Raw genomic sequence first — 24,649 nt, forward strand, 5'->3', positions numbered from 1 at the left:
ATCCTTATTTTCTAAAAGGTTCAGAAACACTGGCCTAGTGATTTGCCGATTTATACCGTCACTCCTTTGCTGAGCAATTATATAAATTCCGTATATTTTGTGCGAACCACTGGTTCATCATTAGTTCTTAAGTTTTTCTACTAGGCCACACCAGTCTCAATGACACTTTAAAATTGGAACCGAATTTTTAAGGCATTTTCTCTATAATGGCAATTAAAAGATAATAACATATCGTAGAATGAATGGACGAGTTTATTCAAGTTTCACAAACACTTCAATACTCGTAAATGCATATCATTATTATCATCAGTTTCATATTACATATAAAACATATATATATATTTATTTATTTATACATTTGAATACATGTGGGGAAAAAATATCGCCCTTTTTTTCTCTCTCTCTCCCTTTGTTTTGGCAATTGGCGAAATTTCACGATATACCAACTAAGGAAACGACACTATAAGAAACGACGAAAAGAAATATTCTTTGATCCTCTAGAGCAGTGATTCCCAACGTGGGCGATGGAAAGTCCAGGGGGGCGGTAGAAGATACCGGTATAATATAGGATCCTATGGGTTAGATTGCGTTGGGAGGCGATGGGAGAAAAACGTTTGGGAAACTATGCTCTAGAGGAATTTATTATTTATTAAATACATGGGAAAAAAAGGCGCCTCTCTCCCTTCGAAAAAAAAAACTAATTTTATTAAAGGGCCACTAATTAATTTGGAATAATCCCATTTTTAATTATGTTATCACTCCGTAACGGTATAATTCATCAATTATGTTTGACCGTAAACACTATAAGGAAAGCAGGATCACAGGAATCGATCATCATGTTTGATCGCAAAGAATATAAGAACGGGATTTGAGGAATTTATTACTACGTTTAATTGCAAAGAATATAAGGTAAACGGGATCTGGAATTGATTATTATGTTTGATCGTAAAGACAATAAGATTAATGGGATCTCAAGAAATGATCACCATGTTTGTCTGTTAAGACTATAAGAACAACGGGGTCACCGAATCGAACACCATGTCTTACCGTAAAGAATATAAGAAGAACGGGATCTCTCTGGGATTTATCACCATGTTTGACCGTAAAGACAATAAGAAGAACGGGCCCTCAAGAATTGATGCCCGCCCATGTTTGACACCAAAATCCATGTTAAGACTATAAGATAAATGGGATCTCAGTATTTATCACCATGTTTGATCGTAAAGAGTATAATAAGAACGGGATCTCTGGAATTGATCGCCATGTTTGACACCAAAATCCACGCAAAGATTATAAGAAGAACGGGATCTCAGGGATTTATCATCATGTTTGTTGACCGTAAATACTACTAGAGGAACGGGATCTTATGTATTTATCACCACGTTTGATCGTATAGACTATAAGAAGAACGAGATCTCTCTCTCTCTCTGGAATTGATCACCATACTTGACACCAAAATCCATGTAAAGACTATAAACAAAATGGGATCTCGCGATTTTTATCACCGTTGTAAGGATGTTAGGATCACAAAATGCTTTGGGTTATGATGTTCTTGTGATTATTATAATGTTTTATTACGATCAAGATCACGCAGTCGATATTGAGATGTCGTCTTTTATAAAATGTAATTAAGATGGCCTCCCAGAGGATCATGAATGTTATAGAAATTTCCTCAGGATTTTATGGAATTTCCTCTCAGGATCACGAAGTATCACAAAACATTCTCTCAATATTGTATCAAGCGTGCTTTCGGGCATTGTGTTAAGCCATGTTCTCTAAAGAGACTATAAAGTGCTAATAACATGCCCTCTCGGTATCATCGTGAAGTTGTATTGGGATGTCATCTGAGAATCAGCTGAATGTTATTGTGATGCCTCAGGTCATTAAGTATTTTTGATACTGTGGGGGAGAAATCGAGAATCACCGATACTAATATAATATTAACTTACTTTTTATTCCTTACGAAATCCATAGATTTCAATGCATTGCATGACAAATAAAAATAATAAACTAGCTTCTCCGTAATTTTAAATCCATCACATAAACATTATGGCTTATAAAAAAAACAACAACAACACAGTAAACATAAAAAATAGAGAGAGAGAGAGAGAGAGATGTCAAAAAAAAGGGCATTATCCATCTTTCACGGGATGTGTCAATCACAAGACACCTCCCAGTGTCGTTAATATAAATGTAACAAACTATTTTAGGAGAGTTCAAATTGATCGAATATTTTAGGGATCCATCTAGGGATAAAGAAGAGCGAGTAAAAGGTGAGAGAACTCGGGCGCACACTCAAAACAATGTGTTGACTTGTTATGATGTTCCAGTTGATTTGCTGAGTGAGGTCTTTGTATTCGCGTTTATTGTTATTTTTTTCCTCATACTCTTCGCATTTACTGTCATTTTTTCAGAGATTATTGTCCGCATTTGCTTCCTTTTTCTTTCCAATGACTTCTCACTTAGAGGAAAACAAATATTTAAAAAAAAAACAACAACAAATTACAGTTCGAAGAGCAACTATTGGCACATGGAACGAATAACACCCGCGCTGCTTTTCCTTTGGTGAACAAGGGCAGCAGGGTTCTTGCACTGAGAGCTGCTTCAAAAAAAGTTCTTCTTGTTATATTATATCATCTCGCATTTGGTTTATCCTAATATCTACTGGTGTCATAACCGCACGGTGAATTGGTTCCGTTCGTGTTGGTGGTGGTGATGACGGCGGTGATCGCCGCCGTTTCTCCTGTTTTTATCCTTTGGCTTTTTGGATCTGCTTCGTGAGCTGTGGACAGATTCCGTTCTGGTGTCTTCTCTCGGGGCTCCTGATGGGCCCTTATAGTATTGACTGCTTGACGCCCCCCTGCCGTGGTACCCCACAGATGGGGATCGGTAGTCCACGTGGTTCAATCGGCCCGTCAGAGGCTTGCGCATTGGGAATTCATCCATGTAGCTCCTCATCCTGTCTCTGGGATACTCGCAGGACGAGCTCCTGTGATTTGATGCTGTCGTCGCAACACGCATCTGGAAATTATAGTTATCCTGGTGGTCGGGGATAACTCTCACGGACATCATCTCTTCGTCTGGCACATAAGCGGCGTTGACATGGTTCTCTGAGGGCACACCCCCGCGCCCACTAAAGTACCGATGGTTTCTTTCCGGCAACTCTGGGGGAGTTTGCTGCGGGTTCGGAGGGATGATGGCACATTCGGTAGCGTCTTCGTTGGGGCACTTCCAGCTCCCGTCGCTACTTTCACCGCTGGTACCGAGCCCGAGGTCTTTGTCACCGTTCTCGGCGGACCAAGCATCGTCACCTTTACCACCGCCTTGGGTGCTGTTCTTGTCCGTGTCGATGTTAGTAACGGGTGCGATGAAGCCGTTGGATGTGATTATCCTAACTGGCGGCACGTTTTTAGCACCGGCAACACCAGCGGAAGCACTGAAATGCTTGGGGTCGAGAGCGGGAATCGTCGATATCGGGGGTTTCTCGGGTGGTGGCATCAAGCATATGCAGTCCGCTCGAGGTTTCCTACATGTCAGGCACTTATTGGCGTTGAAACACGAGTCTGAAATCGACAGGCAGACCGGCAGAAGCAACATACCGTGCAAAGCTGCGAACGTTATCACCAGGAAGACCGTCTTGAAGAATGTTAGGAATATGTAGGACGGCGCGAACACCAGAGCGATCACGCCTAAAATAGTCGACACGCTTCCCTGGAATATCGGCAGCCCTAAGGAATGCAGTGCGGCTTTTATGCCGTCATCCGGCGTCCTTTTCTCCGCGGAAAAATACGCGTAAGATATGTGGGCCGAATAGTCCACGGAGAACCCTATGCACATTATCAAGTTGATCATGGAAATGGTATCAAGATTAACACCCCACAAAGTCATGTAACCGATGACGCCGATTTCGATCGAGATGATGCAGAAGGCGACGAAGATCGCACAATGGACGCTGGGTATGAAGATCAGGGAGATGGCTATCATCACTGCGACGGCTACGCATATTGATTGTATCGACGTGTCGCGGACTAGAATGAACTGATCGAAGTATATGAAGTACTGCTGGAAGACTGTCACCGGGAAAGGTTGTCTGTCGGCGATTTCTCTCAGAGCTATGACCATGTCTTTTTCCTCGTTGGCGTCCGTGATGTTGAAGGCTTGCACGACGAACCTCGAACCCACGATCTTGGTCTGGTCCTCGTTGAACTTGATGTCTTGCCGGAAGAACTCTAGCATGGGATAATTCAAAAAGACGTCCAGAATGTGCAAGAAATCTTTCGGGTCAGACTTGTTGAAGGATTGGAGCAAGAAAGACGTCCGGGTGTCGGCAGTGAATTTATTGAATGCTCTGAGCCACGATTCGGTGAGTTCGGCGTGTGCGCAGTATGGACTGGCTTCGAATTCGCGGAGCATGTTCTCCATTTGATCCTGAACTATCGGGTCAGCGTAATTGAGCGTAGCGTTGACCAATACTTGGATCCTGTATCCGTACTTCCGGAAGTACCTGTCCTCTCTGTCGTAGAAGGTCACCGAGTACGAGTCGCTGCGAGACAACTTGTGGCGCTCGAGTCCCTCGCGGACTTGTAGGCATCCCCAGATACCCACAGCCAAGTATGCCATGAAGCAGATAATGACTAGGACTTTGACACTAGTGTTGCTGAGGAAAGTTCCCATCTGGTCCCTGAAAAACACCATGAGGCGATGCTCTTTGTTGTCCATAGGGTTGTCCGGGTCATCCGGGTTTTTTCCTCCTGTGCAGAGTATTCTGTAGAAGTAGTTCCTTGATGCTGTAGTTAATGAAAAGAATCGATTAAATTAAAAACGATAACGAAGTAAACAACCGTGGCATTCACATCTGTCGAAACAACTTCATACACAGTTTAGTACATCGACAGCAAATACATTGTAACAGAGAAATATTATTTAACGCAAATCGTATGTTGCACGCATACTCACTGGATAGAGACTTGGGCGTGACAGGAACGCAAAACATGGAATGTAGCCCTTTCTGCTCGCATATGCCAGACAGTGCCATGCACCCCCCGAAAAAAGTCACCTGGTAGGCGTAGGTGAAAAGAACTGCAATTGCTGTGTAGATGCAGAATATCCTGACTGATGGGAACGGGGTGATGGCGCCGATCCAGAAGCTGATGAAGTTCGTCAGAGAAGTGATGGTCACCGACACAGCTGCGTCGGCGTAAGTCTCTCCCATTCTCTCGACGACGCCCAGCTTTGGATCCGTTCTTCTCCAGGCAGCGAGGATAACGAAAGAATCGTCCATGCCGATACCTGCAAATAAACAAAGCATTTTTGAACACAAAATACCCACATCATCAGCATCACAGTAAAAACAAAAATTAAAGTTTTCACGCGATGACCATTCAAAATCTATTCAGTGTACCCGAAAGCTATGAGCGTTTTTATCGCTGTTTCAGATGTTATAATCATGTTATACTGTATATACAATGTTGAATTGGGTAAAAAAATGAAAGGTGCCGTCTGTATCGCTGGTCTCTCCAGGCTCGGTAGGTAAAGAACTTGTTTTCTATGTTAGTCTCCCGGATCGAATCCGTGGACCCTGACCATGATGTTTGAAGATGAGCATCTTACCGCTGCACCACTCAGGTGCTTTAGTCTAAAGATGGGGTAACACTCGACTCTAGTCTGGCGTTCCAAGGTTGGTCAGACGAGTAGTGCGGAAATGATTGTCAAATGTTGGGGGCTGAATTGTATTGGAGAGCTGGTGTAAGAGAACGACCGCGACTTTCCAACCCCCACCCGAAATCAAAAGAGCCGCTGTCCTTCCCGATCTTCTTAACCCGTTTGGCATCACATTGGTCCAAGAAAGCAACAGTCACTACAGTCGCAATTGCTTCTAAAACATACCCTCATCCTAATATGTGCACATTCATCCTTCTTAACGAAACAGCGGAACTTTTCTCCAACTCCCAACCCCATCTCGTCTGTAATAACCACAAAATTTGTTAATCGCGCCAACCAGGGGCGTCGGAACTGTTTCGAACCTGTGGGTGCCCGTCTTGAGATTCATATAGGAAATTTCGATTTTTGAATCAATTCTGTGGGTGCTCGAACCCGCTCCACAAACTTCCGTGGTTGCTCGAGCACCCACAGCACCCCCGGCTCCGACGCCACTGGCGCCAACAGTACCCAATTGTCCGGGGAAAATATGTTGTGAAAATTGTGTACATTTGTTAGTTATTTTTCTTTTTTGACTCAAAATAAAGTGGTCCGGACTCCACCACGAAGCTGGGCTGGAAGAGATCTCGGCAACGGAATAAGTCCAGTGGCAAAGTTCTCGCGTTCATTCATTCAGTCACTACATGCGTTGGTGTATTGAAGTGTCCTGAAAGTAAATAGAATCGCTTGCTTATAGAGTAGCCGATTTATGATACGGGACCGATTGGCAGGCGTGGCATGATGATCATGCGACTGAGAAACCGGAACAAATCCTGATAAAAACCGGGGCATAACGAAAATTCACTGATAAAAACCGAGACCTTGAAAAAGAAATTTCATAAAGCATTTATATATAGTGTCGCGTCGAATTGTAAGGCAATGGATAAAATTACCCATTGACACTACTGTTCCTTATAAGGTTTATTTCTGTGTTCTTCAACCTTTTTCCTCATTACAGACCGCTGAAATTAAGTGAAAATTTTCAGGAACCGGTATAAATGGGAGGAATAATTTGCTAACCCGGTGAAAAAAAAAAGATTAAAGGAAAATTTTCTGATTTTCTAACACTATATTTCATATTTTTATACTTTGCTATTATAAATACGAGAAACCGCTTTTATCTAGGACCTCTGCTGTGACGCTGTGACCTAGTGTATAAAATCAAAACTCTTATAATTCTCAAAATAAAATTAGTTTTGGTTTTGAACTGATGAATGAGTTCATGATACCCGTAAATGATGTAGCTGTGGTATGAAACTGTATTTGCTTATTTTTATTCTGCATAACGGTGTAAATTTTATGCGCGAAAATATCGATAACTAGTGCTTTTTTATGATTACAAAAAAAATGATCTAGCGTCAAACATAAAATTATATTAACCGGTATTTTGGAGCATAAAACTTACACCGGTACGCAGCGTAAAAACAAATAATATATAGTTTCATAACATATTTTGTTCGTTTTCATGCTGCAAAGCGGTTTAAAGCCAACAACTAACTTTGGTTAAGAAGTTATAATAGATAGTTCAGTTTTCATTCGATAGGTGACAGCAGAGACCACATATTTTGGGGTGATTGATATTTTTATGTAAAGGAGAAATGCGGCATAAATAGTTTCCACGATTTTTAGAATGAATTGTAGAATTTTTGTCCCTTTCGGACACCTTATAAACTGAATAATAGGGATATATAATGTATGTTTTGGAAAAAAAAATATATTTTTAAGTTTTTATGTGAAGGTGACGATTATGTTAGTTTTTATATGAAACTGAGTCTTTCCTCATCTTCCGTGAATACTATTAGGATATACTATTTCGCTGGAATGAGGTTTTCCGTTTTCCAGAACAACCCAGTTACAGTATATGATTCCATGTCGAGCCCAGTTACAGTATATGATTCCATGTCGAGCCCAGTTACAGTATATGATTCCATGTCGAGCCCAGTTACAGTATATGATTCCATGTCGAGCCCAGTTACAGTATATGATTCCATGTCGAGCCCAGTTACAGTATATGATTCCATGTCGAGCCCAGTTACAGTATATGATTCCATATCGAGCCCAATTTCAGTATATGAGAGCCCACGACCGCACCGTCAAATATTTGGACCGTGCAAATAGATCTAAAAACATTGATTACACAGTTGCATCATGGGTACGAAAGAAAGCATTTCTGTGAAATTTCCCGCATACGTGATGCAACAATTGCATCATCGGCGGTGAAAAAATTAAAAAAAAAAAAAACAAAGGCGTTAAATTTTTTTTATACACCCACGTCTGGCATGTGTCCGAAAAAAATTCATGCAAAATTTTTACATGCCTCGGGCATGTCGAGCAATATATTTGTTACAACACAAGAATGGTACATTGTACGCGCGCGTATGTATGTACCCTTCGAAATAAAGAAAACCCTTCCAAAGAAAATACTTGCTTGCCCTAAAGTTGTGTAGAAGGAACGCTACCCACTAGGGCCGTAATTAGGCTCGAGCAACCGGGGCACTGTCCCAGGGCCCCGAGCCGAATGGAGGCTCCACAAAAGTTTTTCCCAGTAATAAGTCTTTTCAAGAGGGGCTCCAAAGAAAAGTCTGCCCGGTACCTGGAGAAGGCACACTACGGCCCTGCTACCTATCTACCTACTATTAACCACTATTGAACCTTATATGCATCTCGTCCACATTCCTCTGCGGAACTTCTAACGAATTGGTACATGTTGGAATATATGTGTATGTGTAGCGAACCTGACGTGATGTTTATATCTGTGTAATGCATGTTGGCATGTTGTATTGAGTGCTTCCATCTGCCATCAATTTTTTCTAACTATGAGAGAATTGTAATGATTGAATAATTTATTGACCTACTATTAACCCTTGAAACACGTATTGAAAATGCTTGCATACCACTAGAAATACGGGGTGAGTGTGCGTACTTGTAGATATATGTAGGAAGGTTGCGTACTCCGGTGTATAAGTGCCACGACTAATGCTTCAAGTTTTTTTTTTTCCATCGCTTCACTCGGTTTTTCTTTTTTTCTCTGTGGCTGATTATTTTTTGAAACCCCGAAATACGAGCTACACCCAGAGGTACGTGTACCACAGGTCGGGAACCACTGCCATAAATGTACAAGACAAATTTCACAAACTTAGACAAAGACAAACTTAGCTTACAGGATAATCTAATAATATCTAACAACTCAAAATTTCGTCCCATTTCTAAATTTCGAAATTTTCTTCTGCTTAAATTCTCACGAGGAAGAAACTAAATTAGATACGAAATGACACAACGAACTAAAGATTTCGACAGCAAAAAAAATTCTCAGTACTCTTTAAAAAAAAAAACCATTAGCAAATAGTCATGCGATTCCACAATAATTCCCGACTCCAAAATAATGATTATAGTATAGTTACCGACTAGCGTATTATGCATCACGTATAATCATTATAATAAGGGTAATGAATCGCGTGTAAATGCAATTACGACGATTTCGTGATAACGTCGAAAGAAAAACAAAATAATAACATTCATTTCCCACAGGAGCAAAAACTATCTCACGATTATGATAGGTTGATTGACCAAGAAGACCGCATAATTCATCTACCGGTATTTTCGGAAACGGTACGGCACGAAAGCCATTAAGGTTACAGAAATAAAACAAAATCAGCCGAAATAAACACAAAGAAGACAAAGAAAAAGGTGCCGAGGTCTTCTTTTCTGTTCTCAAAATCCATGTTCAAAAAAAGAAATAACAAGAAAATGGAATCGTTGGAACGTCATGAATAATGTCGTGGCTCATCACCATTACGAAATATGGTGTCTCGTAGCTCTTAAATCAAAGACAATACATGTGTACACCAGAACGTTTTATACCCGTTATGTCAAGGATAGGCTACGCGTCAAAGGGTCCATGACCAATATCTTTTCAGTCAAGGACTCGAAAATGATTTTTAGTCATGTTGAATGTTTGTATATTATTTCTTCTTTCTTCAACATCCAAAGTGACATAAAGTTTGATTGAAACTGTCAAGAAAAAAAAAATAATAATAATAAGGTCAGACATGTTTGGGAAAGAAATGTCTGATTCGGGATTGGTTTAAACGGACGATAAACACACAACTGTGGAATAAAACGTTTCAGAAATCACGGTTGGCATACAAATGAGATATTTACAACCATATGCAAATTATTTGCCCGTCGAATTAACACAATTATTTAATTATTTCTAGCTTTATACCCTTTAACATTTCGAAATACAGTATTTGTCTTCTGTGAATAGGTGATTCTCACGAAATTGGCTGAAATTGTTATATTTGAATCGTTTACGTCGTATGTCTCTGTTCATGTCGTATGTTTTATATATTTTATTCATTAATTAATCACGTAAATTTTCAATCATCCGTACGGACATCACAGCCTCTGGATGATGAATATGTTTTACAAAACTAATGTTAAGTTTCTGTATGTTGAAAATGAATAAATTTTGAAATTTGAAAACACCAAAATATATTTGGTGTATAATTTTTTTCGTCGCTTTCTATTTCTGTTTCTGACAAGTCGCCAGTGTATTTATTCATTAAGTTTTTCATCAATAGATTTTTTTTAAATTTGCTCGAATAAATTTTATATTCCTTAAGGAAATGCCCTTCTTCTGGCTGACCCCAGACATTTTTTCAAATTTTAAAATGATAACGTTCTATCTTAATATATATATATATATATATATATTTTTTCAATAATATATATTTTTAGGATCAGTATACTTACATATTCCATCTTTTTCATAATTTTAAATATTTTTTTAATAATGTATAGCCAAAAATGAAACTTTTTCTTAGCTTTTTTTTCTATTTGGGACATTGGGAAAAACATTGGTTCAAATCCTACAACACCAGTTACCAACTATCAAATTTTATGTTGAAAAGGTTAAGAGAAGAATGTAGCCATCACTTCAACTTTCTTTTAAATTAATTAGAATTGTAAATTACTTCCCAAATTAGATTTATTCAGAAAAAAAGAGGGGAGTGTCCTTATTTTAAATGCCCTTCTCCTGGATACTTCTTTTGTGAGAAATATATAATTGAAAATTACATTCAATTTTTTATCTCATGTTTCAATTTATCTAAGGGGGTTGGTGCGCGCAAATTTTCCAAAAAAAAACATTTGCGAATTTTTCAATTTTTAAATGCTATGAAATTTTCTGCGTGAAACTGTGTTCACGTTTTTGTTCTACCTGTACTAAAAATATTTCAAAAAAATTTTAATATAAACTGCTAGCAGGAATTACACATGTTAATGTTTTTCACTAAAATGCTTTTTTCTCAAAACTAAGTTTTTTGTTAGGTAAGGAACATGTTTCCGAACACCGCTTATTCAAAGGTCTTGAAACTTTGTAACTTTGTTTGTCTCTCAACACTATGGTGTTACATACTTTAACATGAGGATTTTTTATTAAAATTATTTTTAAAAATTTTATGGCACAAAATATGAGTAAATTTTGGTGATTTTTGAAAAAGATGCATGTTGTTAAAGTTAAAATTCAAGGAAGACATAACCAATGATTAAGACCCTAAAAGCTCGTGTTAAAGTATATAGCACCATAGTCTTGAGAGACACACAAAGTTTCAAGGCATTTTAATGAGTGGTGTTCAAAAAAATTTTCTTTCCTAACAAAAAACTAAGTTTTGAGAAAAACGCATTTTAATGAAAGACATTAGCATGTGTAATGCCTGCCAGCTGCTTGTTTTAAAATATTTTTAGTACAGGTAGAACAAAAACTTCAACTCAGATGCAAAAAATTTCATAGTATTTAAAAATCGAAAAAATTTGAAAATGTGGGTTGTTTTTGGAAAATTTGCGTGACCAACCCCCGTAAATATTATAAAATGAGATTTTTATTGTTTCTGAAAATCACATGTTTTCAACATGCTTAATTTTTGATTAATGTTGCAAAACATGCAAAAATACCTTTCTCCTGGCATTAGGTAACCAGAAGAAAGTTTTGGTCATAAGTTGGGGGGGGGGGGGTAGAAGTAAAAAAGTCAAAATTCCTTGGTTGCAACATCAAGCTGCAGTAATGTTTCACCTAAAGACTCTGCTTTGAGAATGCAACTCACACTCTGGCAAAACATTTGCCTGCTTCTTAACATGTGATTAGTTTATTTATTTATATTTATTTATATATGTACCACACATATTGTTGGCCCTGTAGCCTATGCAAGAAAATGCGGTTGAATGAGACATAGATATTATTTGATATTGGATAAAAAAAAACTAGTGATAGTGGGGGATTCGGCAATAGACCTGTGGAGTTTGTTCCATTCACCAATGGTAGGTAACACAGGATTGACTTCAGGTACAGAGGTATGAGGAAAGAAGCTGTATTTAAAGCAGTCAGTAGATGCAAAATAAGTTTCATTAGGAAGGAGGGAATGGTAAAGTCTTTCAGATCAGGTAGGATGGTTTGGCTAGAATACCAGAAGTATCAAAGTTAAGATGACCATGGGAAATCTTGAAAAACAGGGTTAGTCGAGGAATAATACAAAGGGGGGCAATCAAGTTTGTTTTAATTTTAACTGCATTTAAGTTAACACTGTTCAGAGCGCTCAAGATTTGTATGTCAAACGATCTTTTTCTCGTGCGTTTCAAGTTCTTAGGTCAAATTTTTACTGTCAAGTCGAAAATATTTATCATAGACTAGCTAAATTAAGATAAATGCAGTGTAATATACAAATGTTTTAGTCTATGATTTTTATCGGATATATTTGGATTACGCTTAAAGTCCATATAAATTACTCAATTTCAAAATACCTGGAATTTTTCTCCGTATAAATTTTTGACTTACGGTGGGATTTCCAGAGATTTTCAAGCGCAATATTCGTATTAAAAGCGTACATGTCCTTATATACAATCTAATATTCAAAGGGATGAATAAAGACACATGCCTAGTAAATTTATTGCCGTAAGAAAACAGAAATATCAGGAGATCAAAACCTTTTTCGTCTCTATCATTGATCGTAATTTCACTTATTATCTCCGTCCTATAAACTCGGCGTAATACAATAGGACACGTTGCATTATGTCTTTATATTCTTATAAGGCCTTTTCTTTCCTCCTACCTCTACCTGATATTCTAAAAAATTTGACCCAGGAATGAATGAAATAACGTAATAATGATAACTTTCACACACCGACGTTTTTTTTTCTCCAAAAATATACCGGAAAAAATATATAGCATGACCGTTCAAAGAAAAATGCAAATAAATTTCTGCAGCAATTTTAGTGCTGGTAAATCGAAGCAACGGGGGTAAATGTAGCAGTAGAAAAGACAATGTGAAGTCCGGGATTTTACAACTTTTCGTCTGACTAAGAACAATAAGAGAGAAGACAGTTGTGGTACATATGAAAGTTGTTTTTTTGTTTGTTTGTTGTTGTTTTTTTTTCGGCTAGAAACAATATTATACTTTTTTTCACACTCTACCAAATGTAACATCTCTACACTGTATCATATGTTATGAAAAAAAAAATGTAAGCACAGTATACAGGCCTACCTATCGAAAGTTCTGTCGCGTCTGAAAAATTTGAATGCAATACTTGTAATGCGTGGAAGTTAATGGGCATCATCGATAATAGCCACATAATGCAATTGATTATCATTTCCTACACCATCAAGAAAAATACGCTGCATTATCCACAAAAAGTGGTAACCAGGGACGTTGGAAGCTGCAAAGGGCAAGGCGAGAGAGAAATTCAGAAAAGGGAAAAGGAGGGATGCAGAAATTCAGAGAAAGGCAAAGGAAAGATGCAGAAATTCAGAGAAAGGCAAAGGAAAGATGCAGAAATTCAGAAAAAGGCAAAGGAAGAATACAAAAATTCATAAAAAGACAATAGAAGGGTGAATAGATCAATAGAAATTCAGAAAAGGGCAAAGGAAGGACGCAGAAATTCAGAATGAGGGTGAACAAGAGAGCAGAAATTCATAAAAGACCAAGAAGTACAGAAATTCATAAAAGACCAAGAAGTACAGAAATTCATAAAAGACCAAGAAGTACAGAAATTCATAAAAGACCAAGAAGTACAGAAATTCATAAAAGACCAAGAAGTACAGAAATTCATAAAAGACCAAGAAGTACAGAAATTCATAAAAGACCAAGAATTACAGAAATTCATAAGACCAAGAAGTACAGAAATTCATAAAAGACCAAGAAGTACAGAAATTCATAAAAGACCAAGAATTACAGAAATTCATAAGACCAAGAAGTACGGAAATTCATAAAAGACCAAGAAGTACAGAAATTCATAAAAGACCAAGAATTACAGAAATTCATAAGACCAAGAAGTAGAGAAATTCATAAAAGACCAAGAAGTAGAGAAATTCATAAAAGACCAAGAAGTACAGAAATTCATAAAAGACCAAGAATTACAGAAATTCATAAAAGACCAAGAAGTATAGAAATTCATAAAAGACCAAGAAGTACAGAAATTCATAAAAGACCAAGAAGTACAGAAATTCATAAAAGACCAAGAAGTACAGAAATTCATAAAAGACCAAGAAGTACAGAAATTCATAAAAGACCAAGAAGTACAGAAATTCATAAAAGACCAAGAAGTACAGAAATTCATAAGACCAAGAAGTACAGAAATTCATAAAAGACCAAGAAGTACAGAAATTCATAAAAGACCAAGAATTACAGAAATTCATAAGACCAAGAAGTACAGAAATTCATAAAAGACCAAGAAGTACGGAAATTCATAAAAGACCAAGAAGTACAGAAATTCATAAAAGACCAAGAATTACAGAAATTCATAAGACCAAGAAGTAGAGAAATTCATAAAAGACCAAGAAGTAGAGAAATTCATAAAAGACCAAGAAGTACAGAAATTCATAAAAGACCAAGAATTACAGAAATTCATAAAAGACCAAGAAGTATAGAAATTCATAAAAGACCAAGAAGTACAGAAATTCATAAAAGACCAAGAAGTACAGAAATTCATAAAAGACCAAGAATTACAGAAATTCATAAGACCAAGAAGTACAGAAATTCATAAAAGACCAAGAAGTACAGAAATTCATAAAAGACCAAGAAGTACGGAAATTCATAAAAGACCAAGAAGTACGGAAATTCATAAAAGACCAAGAATTACAGAAATTCATAAGACCAAGAAGTACAGAAATTCATAAAAGACCAAGAAGTACAGAAATTCATAAAAGACCAAGAATTACAGAAATTCATAAGACCAAGAAGTAGAGAAATTCATAAAAGACCAAGAAGTAGAGAAATTCATAAAAGACCAAGAAGTAGAGAAATTCATAAAAGACCAAGAATTACAGAAATTCATAAAAGACCAAGAAGTATAGAAATTCACAAAAGACCAAGAAGTACAGGAATTCATAAAAGACCAAGAAGTACAGAAATTCATAAAAGACCAAGAATTACAGAAATTCATAAGACCAAGAAGTACAGAAATTCATAAAAGACCAAGAAGTACAGAAATTCATAAAAGACCAAGAAGTACGGAAATTCATAAAAGACCAAGAAGTACGGAAATTCATAAAAGACCAAGAATTACAGAAATTCATAAGACCAAGAAGTACAGAAATTTATAAAAGACCAAGAAGTACAGAAATTCATAAAAGACCAAGAAGTACAGAAATTCATAAAAGACCAAGAATTACAGAAATTCATAAGACCAAGAAGTACAGAAATTCATAAGACCAAGAAGTACAGAAATTCATAAAAGACCAAGAATTACAGAAATTCATAAGACCAAGAAGTACAGAAATTCATAAGACCAAGAAGTACAGAAATTCATAAGACCAAGAAGTACAGAAATTCATAAAAGACCAAGAAGTACAGAAATTCATAAAAGACCAAGAAGTACAGAAATTCATAAAAGACCAAGAATTACAGAAATTCATAAGACCAAGAAGTACAGAAATTCATAAAAGACCAAGAAGTACAGAAATTCATAAAAGACCAAGAAGTACAGAAATTCATAAAAGACCAAGAAGTACAGAAATTCATAAAAGACCAAGAAGTACAGAAATTCATAAAAGACCAAGAAGTACAGAAATTCATAAGACCAAGAAGTACAGAAATTCATAAAAGACCAAGAAGTACAGAAATTCATAAAAGACCAAGAAGTACAGAAATTTCCAGAAAAGGTAGGAGGAAAAGGGATGGATGTAAAATTCCAGAGAAATGGATTGGAGCTTCGAAATCGGGAAAAAGAGCAAGGAAGGAACAGAAACCCAGAAAAAGACACTTATTTGAAAAAAACTGTTTTAAATTCATGGTGTTTGACACATTTTTGCATCTTTTGAACTTTTGAGATTTTTTGACTCAGTTATTTTCGCAAATGAAAAAGCACCAAAACTTCCGAGCTTTGATTCAGAGAGTTTTTGTTAAAATCTGTCTCAGAGTGGTTTGATTCGATTCTTACGGGGAAATAATATATATTTTTTTTTTCAATCCGATAAAGGAAAGCGTAAACTTTATAAAAGACCAAGGTCCATACCCTTTGGTCAAACCTTTCATCAGTCGAATTTAGATTTGAATTGATTTTAACAATTCTTTCTCCCCTTCTGATCCTTTAATTTAGAAATATTAACAGAGAGATTCATGAAAAGAAAATTTTCCTTATGATTTCTGGACTTTCTCATGTCGATAGAAACACCTTGAAATTGAAAACAAAAAAAAATTAAATTTGCGTCATAAGTGGTTAAATGAATGAAATTTTCGTTTTGTAAATTAAGTTTGGAATCTCACTCCTTCAAGGGAAAAAATCAAACGCTTTCACAAACGAAAAAGTATTGTTTCCTAATTAATGAAACTGATGCTCCTAATTGGTAACATTAGCCGTTAAGAGGGATAATTGAAATTTTTTTCGGTATGGGGGGGGGGGCGCGTTCAAAAGTTCTTATTCTTATATCCACCCCAACAACTGGGGTGCCACAAATCGCAGCTGAATTTCCCACTTTATGCTTAAAATTTTCTATATTTTATTTAAATTTTAAAATCAATCTTTAAAACTCTGTACATCATGCTCTGTCATGACTTTTCATCTGCTGGGATTAATTGTGCGTATTCAATAATTATCACAAAATATATTCACGAATTAGCAATCAACACTTGAGGTGTTAAAATATTCCCATAAAATTATTGAGGATCGAGAATATGCTGCATAATTTTTCGTATAATTTTAGGGTGTATTTTCTAATGCAAACTAATTTTCATACTTTTTGCTATATACCCGAAAATTTCATTGAATAAAATTCATTGTGCAAAAGATGTAAAAAAAAACCCATTCTCGTATAATATAATGTACCACAATACATCCCTTCAATTTTATTGTTCAAATTCGTAATCAGAAGACGATGATGTTTGAAAACAAACTAATGGTTTTCAACTTGGTTTTCTGAAAAAAATGAAAGCAAAGAAATTTCGTTTATTTTTTGGATGTGGGCAGTTAAATTCTTGAAATTTTTTTGAAATAGTAGGAACTCACACAATGGTTTTGCCGTCTGTGGGATACGTGAATTTTGCCGCAATTCTCCCATCATAGTCTAATTTTCTTGACTGACACTCTTTTCTCGAATTCGTCACACTTTGCTATGACTCCCTTGCCCTTTCCCCCTCCTGTAAGTACACCTAAGTCACTCTTTTGGTCACTGTTATGGGCGCACACTCTCTAAGTCACTCTTTTGGCCACTGTCATGGGCGCACACTAAATCACTGTTTAGTCATTCACATGCTTGCACGCTATTTTGGTCACGTAACTAACATGCTTGCACACTATTTTGGTCACGTAACTAACATGCTTGCACACTATTTTGGTCACGTAACTAACATGCTTGCACACTGTGTTGGTCACTCACAAACTTGCACATGCTGTAGGTCATGCTTTTGGTCACTCACAAACTTGCACATGCTGTAGGTCATGCTTTTGGTCACTCACTGCATGGTTCCTTGTATTATATAGTTCACTCTTTTACACTTTCACACATGTTAAATGCCATTTTTTTACCTTCACATGCTTTCACACTCTATAAGTCACCCTTTTGGTCATTTACGTGCTTGCTCACGCTGTAAGTCACTCTTTTGCTCACTCACGTGCTTGTAAACTCTCTAGTTCACTCTTTTGGTCCCTCATTGACCTAGTCCCTTGCTGTTTGGACAGAGGTGGATTTACTGAGATTTATACAAATCTTGCCATCCTTCTCCCATTCGGCTAATTCTCTTGGTCACTCATTCCTCAAATTTGCCACCCCTCTGAACTTGCCACCCTGGGCTATAGCCCGCGAAACACTCCCCCCCCCCCGGAAATACACCACTACTGTCTATTATTAGATGTTAATATTATGAAGACACGAGTGTGGGTATGATCACACATGTCCCAATTTTTATTAAAATAGTTATACAAGACATAATTTTTTTGGTTAACGTTTCAACGGCCAACGTTCCCAGAAGTTCGACCAATTAAAAATATGTATTTTTCTTTTATGACAACAGTTATTAATCTTTTACCTGTAGGTGTGAGGTTCCCAACTTAATTTAGAAAGCAAAAACTTCAGTCAGTATAGCATTTATACCAGAAATAACATTTTCTTAAAAATCATCTATTTTTAATGCATGTCTATGAACAGGAGTGAGTCTAAAAACATACAAGAAAATTTTTTTTCGTGTGAATTCCTCGATTGATATTTGTAAACTAAAAAATTAGCAATCGAAACAAAAGGAAAAAATAATTAAATTCAATACGAATCTGAATTTCTCTCATAAAAGGTAAAAAAACTTAAGTTTATGAGGGAAAAAAATGAAATTAAAGGGATTTTTTTCTAGATATAAGTTACATTTTCGGAAATTTCGAAATTAATAAGGGGAAAAAAATATTTTTTACAGAAATTGGGGCATGTGGTCATCATACCCACACTCGTGTCTTGCGTACTGACATCAACAGCACGAGATTGAATTCCTAAGAGATGCCCCCCTTCTACCAAACAGGTTATATAGGTTACTCCCCCTAAGCAGATGATCATACCAGAAAAGAACCCCCATCCTCTACCGGTAAGACGAGGGCCCCCCCCACCCCTCAAAAAAGTAACACCATGATTTCTATTTTGTATACAACATGGATATCGCTCTTCCTTCATTGGTTCTAGATAAGTTATAAAAAGCATCAGAAATTTCCGAATATTTTCTTTCCTCGTTCGTATTAACGAACGTTAAAATGTCGCAATTCAAAATGGCCTGTCTGCAGCAGTGAAAGTGATGACTTCTCCTCGAAACGAGCCCCAACTAAATAGGTCATCGCTATAAATAATATAACGTAGGCTCTCTCTCTCTCTCTCTCTCAGATCACGAGCTGTTTCGTCTGAAATAAGCCCTCTAGGCCCGAATCAAGTATTGCAAACGTATGAGGCGGACGCTCAAGACTGTGCCTCATTAGTTAATTAACGGACTGTGGATTAGATTTTAATTCAGATAAGCGTTCGTTATTGCTCTACGAGAGAAAGAGCACCGTAATGTCCGTTCCAACTTGTCCGCACAATCAATATACTGGTCGTATCCATGAAGCTAATCGCTCAGTGTAGACATATATAGCGGGTTGTTGTAGATGACAAACCATCAACCCCAATCGATGGTATCGGTAAAATATGAATATGGTATTCATTTCAGCACGAGAGACATTCGTAATTATTTCTTTTTCCGTTGGCAGTTATCTGTCTCTTGCTCGGCTTTAAATAGAAAGCCTATTCCTGATAATATATAGGAAATACGTATAGTGCGAGTGGATCAGTGTGTATTGATCGGACAGGAATTTGTCAGAAAATTTTTGATTAAATGATTTTTTGCATATTATCTGGAGATCCATTCATCATTATTCTGAAAAAAAAAAGAATCGGCATAAATCTAATTATCATGTTGCCATAATTAATTTTAGAAATTTTTAAGAACTTTGAAATTATTTGGTATTAATTAAATTATATTATACGCTTACATTATGTGGTTGCCCAGCCAGACTTTAATTATAAACTTTGATCACATAGGATCATTATACAGTTCACGCCACTTAATGTGATCATATCGGAAAACTCTGGGTTTCCGGAAAACAATAACCGAATAACCGAGGAAAATCCCATCCACGAGTACGGCACGGTACGTTCCATTTCCCTTAAGAAAGTCTCTGAAAAAAAGACATTTTGAATCTAGTCAATTGAAAGAAACTGATCAAGAGCTCAAGATCAACTGGATCACTCTTGATCAACTGATCAAGAATTAAAAAAGTATTTTTTTGTGCTTTCACTATAGGAAGAGCGTTGAGAAAAAGCAGCTCCAAAACACGTATATGAATTACAATACTACGGCCCGATTACGACAATTAAGGTACGGAAATGTTTATCAACAATGGAGGGGGGGGGGGAACAGAACACCTTTTAGCCTTCCTACATAATCTGATAACGATAACTTTCTAGGGGAAAAATTATTTTGGTTAAACCTTAGCTTCAAAATGTTCGAAAAAAATTTCGGCAGAAAAAAAAAATTGATAACATTATCAGAATTCCTGACAGCCTTTAACGAATTTTTTCCCATGTTATGCTATCGGTTTGTTCCGTTCTTTGCAAAAGTTATAACAATACCCTAATGAAACGTTATCTGTGATTTTAATAAGCGGCGCCGACTGTAACATGAATCGGCGATTTCTGGATTTTCCTATTGGTATTATCTTTGCTTATAGCAAATTTAAATCATGAATGCAACAAACTTTTTTGGTTTTCTGGTCGCATTTAGATCCTGATTATATTTTACTCGCAGTTTACGAACTAAATTACTTCTTCGAAGGCGAAATATTGATATACTGATAATTTTTTGTACAGATATCAATATTTTAGAGAGGGTATGATGTTCAAGGTCTCTCTTATATCGTATATTACAATAACTGTATTTGTTTCCTGGGTTGAATAAAATTCTCGAATGAGCTGGATACCGGCTATGAACCACTGGTCCGGAAATCGTACATAAATGGTTTAGATCAGGCATCTTTAAGGTGTTCCTGAACACCTTAAGATGCGTTGCTTGTTGGAGCACTCGAAGTGTTCGAAGCTCACGTTAGATTTCGTGATTGTCAAATTAAAACACCAGTTAACACCTTATCAAAGTTGCATCCAAGGATTAGCATAATATTGATTTGGGTGATGAGAATGTTGATATTTTTCTTGAGTTCCTCTTTCATGCTAGGAGCCACTCGAGATGAATCTAAGGCATTGTTGATTTTTCAATGAAAATTTATGATTGAGATGAAACCATCCATGGATGAATGTTTGTCAGAAAATTCGCAATGTTTGGCGAATTCACTCCGCATTTCACCAAGTATTTTGTGTTTGAGTACTCTCAAGTAGGAACTATGCTTTGAACTTCACGACAGACATGGCTATAGAGAACGGATTACGAATAACAACAACATCATAGTCTTATATATATAGGCCATCAGACTCATACAAAGTTAATATTGTCCTTCTCTAAACTTCACCACAAACACAAATCGTGGACCGGAAGCTAGTCATCACACGCCATCATCTACAGTAATTCCATGTAAAATATCCATATATACGAAGCTATCAAAGTACACGAAACGCCAACGATCATAAAAATAGCTCGAATACTACAGAAAAATAGCGATAATTTGGCCAGAGTCCAATTCACTGATCCATGTCCTCTAAAAAAAAACCTACGGAATCATTTTTATCGACGAAAATCGCGGATGGAATTCGTTACTGTTCAACGCTTCTCAGTCAATACCGTATGTGTATATTGAAGATGATGAAGGCCCAAGTTCGTGTTTCAAGGAAAGGCCCGACTGTAGGCAAAAGGAAGAACAAAAGGACCTCAATAATAAGAACTCAAATACCGAGTCACGGTTCCACACTTTTCTGACGATATGTGAAGTCCCTTTCTTTTTCCCCTTCTCCAATCTCCGATTCTTTTCCGGCTGATGACGAAGCGTTTTATGAGAGGTATCGTCAAGATTATTTGGAGCACATTTTTCTTGTTGTTGTTGTTGTTCAAAATGCGGAAGGAAAAACGGCTTCGAGAAAAACCAGAAAAAGGGCCCTTCCTTGCAAGACGAATGAAAGGTATGGGGAGGCCGATTCTCAGAAATGTGGGCCAAATCATTATGAACCATGCGCACTTTCTTTCGTTGGAAGAGGGGTTCACGCTGCTTCTTTTTTTTTTTTTAAACGCTCTTGATGGAAGAGATCGAATAGAAGAAGAAAAAAATAATCATAGATTAATGACCAGGTTTGGAAATATGTCAGTTTTCTTTTCTTCTCGGAAATTTCTGCAACATTCTTCAAGAAGCTGTTCGGTTTGGAAGAAATTACGGTAGAATTATGAAATAATTACACTACGCACAAAACCTATGTGTTGATAGGGTTTTCGATTGCAGGGTGCAGCACTCTTACGAGATGGAAAAAAAGTAGACCTATCTCAGAAATTAACAGTAAGTTCAATTAGCAGTTACTTCACCTTTCTAGCGAATCATGGTTGACACTCAAGGCGGGATGGATTCCACAAGTGTGAGAACGTATGTGACGCCATGGTTGAGACACTGGGTCAACGGTTAATCTTGAAGCTCATGAAAGTTTCCTGGAATTTTCTGTATAGACTCATGAATGGCCATTTCGAATTGCAGGCAGATTCAGCGAATTCCCGGTGATCTCGCCGATATTAACGTCCCAGAATAGTGGATTTTTTTCGAATTTTCTGAGCGTCTTTCAAATGCAGGGCAGGAAACGAATCCGGAAAATTGAGGAGAAGCAATAAACAGTATTCACGAACTTTTCAATCGGAATTAGTTTGAGTGTACCTCTGAATGACCAATCGCAGACGATGGATACGACACGAAAACAAGTGGTCTTCAAGAATTGTGAGCGTCTTTCAGATGCAGATGAGGCAGGGTAGCACTGCACCGATATTACAAGCAATACAACAGCAGCATCAACACAGATTGGTTAAAAACCCGAATTTCAGGTTTTCAACCAATCCATGTCGATATCGCGGATTGTATCGCTGTAGTATCGGTCCAGTGTGTATCCAGATTTTAGAAAAAGAGATCCACAAACCGCAGTTGGAATTAGAGTAGAATTAACCTCTTCCGCACCATGAACGTACGTGCGAACGTCAGAAGAAAATTAGTCAACAAAGTAAGTCAGTGCTGTTTTAGTAGCGTAACATGGATGTTGCTGTATCTGTCATGTAGGATATGGTTTTTCGAATGCTTTGCATTTCACCAAGGCTGCAACTGTGAGGAAGGGGGGCATGCGGGTCTGGTGCTCCAGGTACTGGACTAGAGGGACGCCGAATTCACTATCTAAACTGATCCTTCTACATTACGCGGGGGGGGGGGGGCAAAATTCATGCTCACCCCGGGTAGAAAAAGTATCATGTAGCAGCCCTGCATTTCACCAACGAACAAGAGAAAATCACAAAAGAAAAGCGATTTGGAGTGATGCCAATCTGCAGCAACATCTCTGATGGCATTTCACCCGGACATCAAGAAGAAAAAACACTCTTATACAAATACAAAGGCACACAAAAAAACCCCAAAAAAAACTATAAAAAAAATGCCCAACGAGGTGGCTCAAAAAAGATGCCCATAAAAAATATGGATGTTGATACATATTCTAAACTACAGGTGTTTCAAAAAGAATCACCCGATTTGAAATGTGTAAATTAATTGTTGAACACATAAACACTTAAGATTAATTTTATATTACATGGATAATTATAAAGTTTTTTTACAAATCAGACTAAAGGTGCTCAATATGTCCACCTTGGGATGCACTGCATGTCTATACGGTAGTCAAATTCGTCCCAAACTTTTGCGAGCATGTTTGCATCCACAGCTTCCCCGGCTGCTGTTATGCGTACCTTCAGTTCGGCTAATGTAACTGGAAGGGGAGGCACATAAACGTAGAAGAAATCGCACACCGTGAGGTCCGGTGATCTTGGAGGCCAGTGATGTTTAACTGAATCGTCAGGTACCGTGCGGCCGATCCATCGTTTAGGAATGCGATTGTTCAAAAATTCTCGAACGTCTAAGCTCCATCCAAGTCATCCGAATCGGTTTCTAACTGTGGGGAAAAACCAATCTTGACAAACACTGAAACGGTGGCCGAAGGAAGAGAGTTAGTGCTACCTGTCGGTAACTGCGTGAAACTCGAGGTTTCCCTCTTTCTACCTATACATTATTCGATCAAAACGGATTAAAAGCTGAATAGTTATGATTTTTTTAAATCGGATGATTGTTTTTGAAACACTATGTATATAAAAAATACAGCAACCCAATAAGAGCAATAAAAAACCAATAATTATGATAAAATATAGACATACTGCCCATAAAAAATTATGGTTGTCTCATATACGTATGGATATGTTGTCAATTTATCCCAATATGTCTATCGTATTTCTTTTTAAACGTGTCAATCGTATTTACGACCCCCCCCCCCCCGAAGATAAGCTATTCCATTTGTTCACAACCGTGTTAGAAGAAAAACTCCCCGTGACACCACAACATAGAATTGTCCCTTACCAATCGATACTGGTGTTCCCTTGTCGAAGCAGATGATTGACTATGTGTTAATAGCTCACAGTCCATTTTATACATCCCGTTAAAAAATTTAAACACTTCGATGATATCCGCAAGACATCTGCACTCTTCGAATGTGAGCATTTTTCAAAAAAAAAATCAAGTCTCTCTTCATTGCTTAAGCCAGTGTGCCATCAAACAGCACGGATGGCTCTTCTCTGCACGTATAAGGCTTATACATGTATAGTCGAATCCCGTTTTAACTAATACCCCATTATAGCGAAAATCTCTTTTTAACAAACACTTTACTAATCCCTCAAATACGTTTATATGGGAACAATGCTAGGTAATCTGGAATTCCTTTATAACGAAA

At 37.2% G+C, this 24,649-nt stretch overlaps 1 protein-coding gene across 1 annotated transcript in view; it reads right to left on the reverse strand.

Moving 5' to 3' along the window:
* Positions 1-264: 264 nt before the first annotated feature.
* The window catches only part of LOC149078523 (patched domain-containing protein 3-like), a 63,528-nt gene continuing 39,143 nt past the window's right edge, over positions 265-24,649 (reverse strand). Inside the window, exons 2-3 of the mRNA XM_089240634.1 lie at positions 4,957-5,289; positions 265-4,787 (exon numbers count right to left, since the gene is read on the reverse strand). Of these exons, the coding sequence (XP_089096760.1) occupies positions 2,671-4,787; positions 4,957-5,289 (2,450 nt within the window). The 3' untranslated portion in view covers positions 265-2,670. The remainder of the gene's footprint in view (positions 4,788-4,956; positions 5,290-24,649) is intronic.

Source organism: Pholcus phalangioides, unplaced genomic scaffold (assembly GCF_987345545.1).
Source record: "Pholcus phalangioides strain wild (caught in Gottingen) unplaced genomic scaffold, Ppha-v1.0 ptg000013l_1, whole genome shotgun sequence".
Taxonomy (NCBI): domain Eukaryota; kingdom Metazoa; phylum Arthropoda; class Arachnida; order Araneae; family Pholcidae; genus Pholcus; species Pholcus phalangioides.